The sequence below is a fragment of the Balaenoptera ricei genome, chromosome 20 (genome assembly GCF_028023285.1).
Source record: "Balaenoptera ricei isolate mBalRic1 chromosome 20, mBalRic1.hap2, whole genome shotgun sequence".
NCBI lineage: Eukaryota > Metazoa > Chordata > Mammalia > Artiodactyla > Balaenopteridae > Balaenoptera > Balaenoptera ricei.
In genome coordinates this window covers 51,231,788-51,240,722 of record NC_082658.1, presented here as the reverse complement: position 1 = coordinate 51,240,722, position 8,935 = coordinate 51,231,788, and the positions used below count along the sequence as shown (strand labels likewise).

General features: G+C 56.7%; 1 protein-coding gene across 2 annotated transcripts in view; it reads right to left on the bottom strand.

Moving 5' to 3' along the window:
* Positions 1–1,520: 1,520 nt before the first annotated feature.
* Positions 1,521–8,935, bottom strand: part of SGSM2 (small G protein signaling modulator 2) — a 36,438-nt gene continuing 29,023 nt past the window's right edge. For both annotated transcript variants that reach the window (XM_059907247.1, XM_059907248.1), the window contains 10 exons: positions 8,772–8,917; positions 8,128–8,256; positions 7,697–7,879; positions 5,666–6,046; positions 5,303–5,427; positions 4,786–4,868; positions 4,513–4,622; positions 3,996–4,092; positions 3,341–3,508; positions 1,521–3,132 (listed from right to left, as the gene is read on the bottom strand). In XM_059907247.1, coding sequence (XP_059763230.1) covers positions 3,044–3,132; positions 3,341–3,508; positions 3,996–4,092; positions 4,513–4,622; positions 4,786–4,868; positions 5,303–5,427; positions 5,666–6,046; positions 7,697–7,879; positions 8,128–8,256; positions 8,772–8,917 — 1,511 coding nt within the window. In that variant the 3' untranslated portion in view covers positions 1,521–3,043. The remainder of the gene's footprint in view (positions 3,133–3,340; positions 3,509–3,995; positions 4,093–4,512; positions 4,623–4,785; positions 4,869–5,302; positions 5,428–5,665; positions 6,047–7,696; positions 7,880–8,127; positions 8,257–8,771; positions 8,918–8,935) is intronic.

Here is an 8,935-nt window from a genome sequence, read left to right as displayed (position 1 = left end):
ACTTTCTCCCAGTCCGTAGGTTATCTTCTTGTTTTGTTTGTGGTTTCCTTTTCTGTATAAAAGTTTGTAAGTTTGATTAAGTCCCATTTGTTTATTTTGCTTTTATTTCTATTGCCTTGGGAGACGGACCTAAGAAAACATTGGTATGATTTATGTCAGAGAATGTTTTGCCTGTGTTCTCTTTTAGGAGTTTTATGGTGTCATGTCTTATATTTAAGTCTTGAAGCCATTTGGAGTTTATTTTTGTGTGTGGTGTGAAGGAGTGTTCTAACTTCATTGATTTTCATGCAGCTGTCCTGCTTTCCCAACACCACTTGCTGAAGAGACTGTCTTTTCTCCATTCTCTTGCCTCCTTTATTGAAGACTAATTGGCCGTAGGTGTGGGGGTTTATTTCAGGCTTTCTGTTCATCAGTTCTAGTAGTTTTTGTGTGGAGTCTTTAAGGTTTTCTCTATATAGTTATCATGTTATCTGCATATACTGACAATTTTACCTCTTCCTTTCCAATTTGGATACTTTTTTATTTCTTTTTCTTGTCTGATTGCTGTGGCTAGGACTTCCAATACTGTGTTGAATAGAATAGGTGAGAGTGGGCATCCTTTTTTCCAGATTTTAGCAGGAAGGCTTTCAGCTTTTCACCGTTGAGTATTATGTTGGCTATGGGTTTGTCATAAATAGCTTTTACTATGTTGAGATATGTTCCCTCTATACCCACTTCGGTAAGAGTTTTCATCATGAATAGATGTTACAGCGGAGGGAATTCTGATTGATTACTCCAGGCTACAGGGTCAGCTAGAGGGTGGAGAGGAGTTCCCTTGAGGGGCTTATAAGGTCCTGGCCACAGGATTCCTGGTGTCAACTGGTTTCCTTGCCTGGGCAGCTCTGAGTGAGTTGACAGCAGGCCCTAATGCCCAGAAAGCTAGTGTCCTCTACACCAAACAACATGCTGGTGACTGCAGCCCTCTATCTGGAACTATGGGTGATGGGGCAGTGGCCCTCTGAGGTGGGAGAAGGCAGATGGGAACCTGCTATTTGAGTCCAGCACTCTCCATGCCTCAGTGAGTTTGACCTCTCCTGCCACTACACCCTCCACACTCCTGCCTGAAGCAGGCATCTCAAAGACAGTGCTCAATGGGCAGGAGCCAAGGCCAGAGAGACCGGGAGGTCTTGTAGGTTCCCAATCAAGCTCCAGCTCGGAGGGCAGAAAGTCTGGAAAGGGGCGGGGCAGGGACCTACATGCCATCCAGAGGCTGGAGAGGCCATTGGTCAGTCTGAGATAGGACTACTGGCTCTGGGGCAAGGTCCCCTGCAAGGGCTCTCTCTAGGTACTTAGAGTCTGGCTATCACCCTGGACCATTCCACAGCCAAGGCCCCTCTCTTCTGGAAACTTTGGTTCTCTCTTTTCACCATCCTTGCCTTGTGGGGCTGGCCCTCTTTACCGCTCAATCCGGAGCTTACAGAATTCCCCAACATAAACAGTCACTGACGGTCCAGTGCCAGCCCACAAGTAGCCACCAGAGCTTCAAGCATTGCCAAATGCTGTGTTTATTGGTCTGTTACATTGAAGAGTATAGTTTCTGAGCCAAAAAACATACACACTCTGCTCCTCAAAAAACCACTGAGTCACTAAGGCAGGCACGCAACGGCCACTGTGCTTGGTGGAGGCCAAGGACTCACCTGGTGGGTGGGCAATGGGGCAGGCTGGCCTCCAAACAGGTGGTGCAGTGCCCGGGGCAGGGCTGGGCTGGGGAGACTGTGCTGGATGCAGAGGGGTGGCTGGGCCCTTTCTCATGTTTCTCAAATGCAGGAAGTCTCCAGACCTTAGTGATAGCTGGACAGGCCCAACCCCTGTGGCAGAGTGGCCTCCTGGCCCAAGAACAAGGCCTGTCCTGCATGTATTGATGGGATGGGAAGTGGGGATGACAGAGCAAGCAGTGTGACTAGGCCTGGGCTCAGGAGCTGGGCCCTTCCTAGCACCTCCATGAGTGAGGCTCCTCTAAGGGGGTTTGTGGGTCCCTAGCGTCCTCGGCATCCTGAGAAGCACGTGGAAGGAAGAGCTAGCCTTGCTTCTCACCAAGGACAAGCTGGGGAGATCCAAGCACCCTCCCCTCCACCTCAGGGACTCAGCAGATGCCTGGGATAGGCAATGGGCTGCCCCAAGCTCTGGAGCCCGTCCCTGAGAGGAGACCATGACAGGATTGCCTCCCTAAAGAATCAGCCTGGAGAGCAAGTGCTTCTGCCACATTCCGGGTCATTCTGCTGGCAAAAGCATCACTGATACACAGTTTTGGGGGATGCATCTAATGCATAAAGCAAGAGCAGGGTGGTAAGAGTGAGACTGTACAGATACACATGGGTGCACTGTATAGGCTGAGGGGGGGGTGCATGGGGTCACCTCGGGTGGCCAAAGGCAGTGGCAGTGCTGCTGAGGTGGGTTGCTCCCACCCAGGGCCCATGTTGTTGGGCTGTCCCGCAGTCTCAGGGGAGGGCCTGGAATGCAGCCCAGGTCTCCTGCACCCAGGGCACACACCCAAACTGGCAGCCGTTCTGGCTGCTCTAACTGGGGCTGGTGCGTGCACATGCACTGGGCCTGCAGGGGGACGCTCAGAAGAGATACAGCACAGAGTCCCCTTGACCCACCCAGGTAGGGTCCAGGCAACTACAGCCCTCCTAACTCCACAGGGCCCCAGGAGAGGCCACGGGGAGCTGTCCAGGCTGGGGCTGCCAGTGGCAGTGGGACTATCCCCAGGTGTTTGAGAGGGGAGCAGGGTAAGTGTCCCCCAAGGCAGCCATTCCCTGAGGCTGACCCCTCCCTTCCCGGTCCTGACCTGAGGGCATCCTGGCCCCTGACTCGCCCTGAAGGGCCAGCACTGCCCAGAGTCCGATCCCAGGCTCACAAGCACTTTGTTAGGAATACAGTTGGGCAGGTGGGTCGGCTGGGGGCTGGGGCAGTCTTGGCTGTGCCGCCCCTGCACCTCCCTCTGTGGGACCAAAGGGGCCCGGAGCCCAGGCTCTGGCGGGCTGCTGCCCCCTGGCCACAGCCCTCACTTGTTCTCTATGAGCATCTGCACCTTGTGGACGAGGTCCCGGGCGATCCGCAGGATCTCCTGGGCGTCGTGATGCTCAGCCCGCTCTGGGGGAAACATGGATAACTGAGCGGGGGCAGCAGTCTGGGAGGAGCCCTGGGACTGCCCACCCTGCTCCGTTTCCACCTGGACTCCCGACATTTGCTTACGGGGCAGGGGCCAGTATTCCCGAGGGCCCCCCAAACCCTGTGCAGGCCAGGAGTGGAGGCCCCCACGCCCCTGCTGAGGCAGCTGGCATGGCCAAGTGGCTCCTACCGTTGAAGAACTTGATGATGTCAGTGAAGTCCATGTTGTTGTCACGGATGATCTCTCGGTAGGCCTCCACCAGGGCCAGGGCGATGAACAGGACAAAGTGCTCCGAGGAGATGTGCCGGGCTGCCCAGATCACCTCCCACACAGCAAACACATCCTCATACGGCAGCTCTGGGGACAGCGAGGAGCTGAGGCTGGGCCTGGCTGTCCACAGGCCTCTGGACAGAGCCTCGTGCCGAGACAGCGCTCCAGGGGCCGGAGTCCTGGGACTCTCTCCACCACAGGAGCCGCTCCAGGAGAGCAGTTCCGTGCCCCAGGCCAAGGCCCCAACCTTCTCCCTTGTAGTTCCTGTACACTGGCCTCCTGCAGAGGCCACGTCGCACTAGAGCAGCCTTTTATAGGCCTTGGTGCTCGGGAAGATTTGGTTCGAAAACAGTTCTGAAAACCATTGCCTTTGGGTGATTTTCAACCCTAGCTGCACTGTGGACTCACCTAATGGCTTTTAAAATCACCACACTTAGGAAGTCTGGGGCTGGGTGGGGCCCAGGGCTCCTCAGGGGGCTCTAAAATACAGTGTGGGTTGAGAACCACTGACTTCGGGGAAGAGGGATCTCCCACCGCCCCTGACCCCAGGCCCACTCTCCAGCCCGCCTCTTACCTCTCTTAAAATCCAGCAGGAACCAGCGGTAACAGAAGTAGAAGTGGGTGTAGTCTCCATTCTGATGCATCAGTTCAAACAGCTCTGAGTCCAGGATCTGGTTTGAGTGGAGAACGGGAGCCAGACTGAACCGGAGCTGCCTCTCCCCAGCGCCCTGCCCCCCAGGCCCCTCCGTGGTGCCTCCCTGGCCGCCTGGCAGCTGCCCCCGCCCCTCCCGTCCAGGCTGCACTCTGCAGCCCCACCTGTCTCTCTGGGATGTACTCTTTGGAATGATGCCATATTCTGGGTGATTTCATCATCAACCGCTCTACGCGCCAGAACTTTCATGAGCATAAGCGTTTGCACGCTGACACTCCTCCTCAATTTGTAAGGTTGAAAATGGTGGGTTTTTTTTTTAATGAAAGAAACTAAGCTTATACGTAAAAAACATTTTGGGAGCGTTCCCCGGCCTCCCCGTGGATGATGAACAAGCCCAGCGCTGCCCGGTCACTTGCCCCGGGGCTGCTGCCGGCCTCACCTGGATGAGAGAGCGCATGTTGGCAAAGTGGGCGTCCATGGCACCCCCGTTGGGGAAGTTCTGGCTCATCCTCTTCATGAGGTGGCTGAAACAGCTGTAGGCCAGCTGGTCTGCGGGGAGGTGGGCGTGAGGCCGGCAAGGCAGGAGACCCCAAAGCCTCACTCCGCAGGGGGACAGGGCTGGCTCACATGCCCACCCATGAAGACATGCCGTCGCCTTTTCCTTTCTCCAGCTCGGGTCAGCCCAGGCCCAATCCCAACACCCCCTCCTCACCATTGTCGAGGACAACGAGGAGAGGCGCCAGCAGGTCACACATGCCCTGCACGTAGCCCACGTCCAAGTGCTCCCACACGTAGCTGAAACGCCAGGGAGAGTCACTGTGGGTGTGCGCCATCCTCCCCTCCCCTCAGGAACTCCTGGGGAGACGGCCCCTAGAGCAGCCTGCTCCCCAGAGGTCAGACTTCCTGCGACCCTAAAGCACTGGAGCACAACGGCGAACAACCCATAGCCACTGTCCTCGAGGCCCTCAGGGGCTCAGGGAGAGAGACTGGACAGGCCATCACCACCTGACATGCTGGGGGGGGGGTCCTCTAAGGCTTCCTGGAGAAGCATGGCCAGAGCTGAGATCTGAAAGACCTCGAGAATGACGAGGGAGTGGGGTGGGGGGCACAGCAGACAGAGGGAGCCGAGCGTGAGTCGGGGACAGGGCAGGGCAGCAGGGCGCTGCCGGGCCTAACCTTTCACGGAGCAGGGTCCCTGCCTCCCCCCGAGCCCAGCCCCACAGTGGCACCTGCACATGATGTCTCTGAGCCGCTCGAGGTTGGGGGGTGTGAAGTACCAGTAGTTGCGGTCACATCGCTGCACATCCTTGTCTATGCGGTGCAAATTTAAGGCCACGGTGTCCAGTAATTCCATCTGGAGGAGTGGAGGGCCCTCAGGGGTGAGTTGGGGGCTGGAGGTGATGCCCGAACAAAGGAAGGCAGCAAAGGCAGGGAACCAAGGGACTCAGAGAACAGAGTCCTCTGGGGTTGCTGAGAGATGGGCGCAGTGCCTCCCTCCAGGACAGTCAAGGCCACCCCACCCTCCAGCCCACCAGCCCCTATCCGCAGCCTCTGGGGCCGCTGAGAGCAGTGCCTGGGGAACGACCACATACAGCGTAGGCAGCAGCACACACGGCGGCGAGCTCCTCCCCGGCCTCCAGCTCGCCGGCCCGCGAGGCCTTCTCCTGGCTGGGGGCCTGAGGCTTGGAGACCTGGGCTGCAGGGACCAGCCCGTCAGAGCCTTCCTCCCCACCGCCGTCCTCCTCCTCAAAGCCCATGCTCTGGCCCTCATCTGTGCTCGACTGGATGCCCGAGGCCACAGAGTAATTGCGGGAGGAAGGCAGTCCTGAGTCTGGAGAGTCGAACTCCACCGACTGTTGCTCCACCATGGTGGTGCCAGTGGGCCCGGCCCCCGCCCCCTGCTCAGGCTCTGGTCTGGGATCTTCGGGGCCCAGGGGCCTTGGAGGCTCCAGGTCATCCACAGAGACAAACACCTGGTGGGGGCGAAGATGGCGGGGCTCACACCTGCACTCCAGCACCGTCCCTCAGCTTAGCATCTCCTTCCTGGGTCAGAACTGAGAGGGATGGAGAAGTCTCCTCACACCCCCACTCCCACCCCATGGCCTCTAGCACTGCCTCCCCCGGGTGCCAAGTGCCCTCTTTGACCCAGCTGACCAGGCTCCAGGAAAACATGAAAACACCATCTCCAGCCCCATCTGGTCTCACACTGGTGAGAAAAAGTGTGAAGCGCTTCCTGCGGCTGCTGCAGGGAAGAAGGGGAACCGGAGGCCTGGACACTCGATGGCCAGCGTTAAGTGTCACTCTACAAACACAGAAGTCATGAGGCTGCCTCGGGTCAGGACAGCTTCCATAGTGTCTTTGGTGTGGCCTCTGGGGCAGCCTATGGATGCAGCAGACTGGAGGTGTTAGGAAAAATAAGTTCTTCCTTATTTTCAGTACTGAATGTTCTGTACCAGGCAGGAAACCTCTCTAGCAAGTACCTAATCGGTTATATTAGCTGCAGACAAACTGAGGAGAGGTAAGAAGTGAAAAGAAACATATTCTACTGACTGAAACAGTCCACACTCCCACAGATAAGTCACAGGGAAAAGAAGAGACATATACATACAGTTTTGTTTCATTTTGTTTTTCTGTTTGGACTATGTAGGGAAGGGAGTGCTTAAAAAGACTTTTCACTTTGGGCAAGAAGCATGAAGCACTGTTGGGTTAGTGTCAGGTACGGCCATGATTCTGAGGCAATTCAGAGCCTCAGAATAGTGCCAGTGAGAAAGGCTACTTGAGTCCATAAGCTAAGCAGCTGGGTACAGACTCAGGATTTTACAAAACCCGAAGCAGAAAGAGTGTATGTTCACAAATAGGGGATTAAGAACAAAGCCCATGGAAAGGAGAGTGTGCCTTGGTAGTTATATTTCTTTAAGTCTTGCTCCAACTTGAGTTCTGTTAGTATTAGTAAGGAGTTAAGTAACAAGAATATACACTATCTAAAGAGGCAATTTTAAAGAAAAAACGTTAAGTTAATGAAACAATGTCCTGAAAACTGAAACTTATCAGTTCTGGTTGGGCCCAGCAGCCATAGTTTGGGACTTGATGTTCACCTAAAAGTCAGGGGTGAGGCCAGAAGAACCACACAGGCTGTGAACTGGCTTTGCATAGTCAACTCTATAAGGTGGGACTGCTGTTAAGTGCTCCCCTGGTCTCTGGCCAACAGGTCTTGCGGAAGCTTCTGCAATCAGAGGACAGTAGAGCTGAGAGGGGCCACTGAGGCCCAGAGATGGGAAGAGAAGTCACTCATCTTGTCACTAGTGGACCTAGGACTAGAACCTAGGGAGGCCCAGTCCTAGCCTTCAGGTCTCTCTACAAAGAGGGAGAGCTTCCCTAATTCCCCATGAATTTATCCTCCTCTGCTAGTGCGCTAGAACAGAACGCAGCACGCCGTGTCATTTTATTCCTGCAACACCCAGAGGAGTGGGCAGCAGGGGACTGTCATCCCATTTCTCAGTGGAAGAAAATGAGACACAGACACACTAAGCCGTTCTCCAGGGCTCCACTGCCAGCGAACACTAGAGGTCAGGCCTAGAGCGCTGGTGGCCCCGCCCCCGGCCCCCAGGTCCCGTCGGGCTCACGTCATTGCTGATGGTGGAGTCTCGGTGGATGAGGCGCTGCACGTGGCTGTCGATGCTGCTGCCTGAGGAGAACTTGGTGAGCGTAGCTGGGTGAGCCTCCCGCTCCCGCTGCCTCACCACCACCTCGCAGGCCTTCCACTCCGCCAACACCCGCTGGTACCTCGCTGCCACCACTGTGTCCACCTGTACTCAGACCACAGCGTGACCATGGCGGGAGGGGTGCACCACGCCCTCCTCTGCAGCTGTCCTCCTGGGACAGCTGGAGACTAGGGTCGGGCCTCGGGGTGAAGACAGTGGGGCCACCCTGCTAACATCTTCCTCTGCCCTGTTTCTGGCTGGGAAGAGGCTGAGGTTTCTGAGGCCCCCCCTCCCTGGTTCCCATGGCCTGGGTCCCCATCTCCCTATCCCCATGGGGAACAGGCTCCCCTCACCTGCTCCATCTCCTTCCTGTTCATGCCGAACTTGTAGTGGCCAAGCAGGAATGGCCAGACGTCCTTGCGGAGCTCATGCTCCACGCCGCCATAGTAAACTTGCCGCAGCAGCTCCAGCTCCTTGTAGTTCTGCGGGACCCAGGGAGGAAAGACTATGCAGCCCGGCAGTCTCTGCAGCCCAGCTCGGCGACCCCATGCCCTGAGAGCTGGGGCTGGGGACAGTGATTCGTTTGGTCACTCTGCTGAAACCCAGGCACACCCGGCTTTGGGACCGTCACATCCTCCCTGCCCCCAGACTAGAGCTGGATGCAGATCTGCTTCAACCCTGCTTCCTTCCAGGGCAGAAAAGGAGCCCAGAGAGATGAGGAGATTTCCTCAAGGTTGTGGAGTAATGCAGGAGCAGAACGGACTTCCTGTCCAGTCCCCTTCCTGTGGAAACCCACAGGCCTAGTTGTGAGACTCTACCTTGACCCAGGCACTCCAAGGCCATCAGTCCTGGCCTCTCACCTCTGACCCTGGACCACCTTTTACCTGAACGCCCATGTGGTCTGTGAAGGCCACTCACAGAGCAGGCTGGTCTGCTCTCCCTGCTGGCCCCCAGCCCCTCGAGCCAGCCTCGGTCCCTGGCACCCCAGAGTGTGCACCTTTTCGTCCTTTTGATACTTGCTCCACACGTCCTTGGTGAGGCCCCCCGAGGCCCCCGGTGGCCGGGCGGGTGGGATGATGTTGTGATGCACCAGCGCTGACAGGTGGGTCCGCACCGTGGACAGGTGGCGGCAGTATGCCAGCCCTGTGGGGGGGGAGGGGG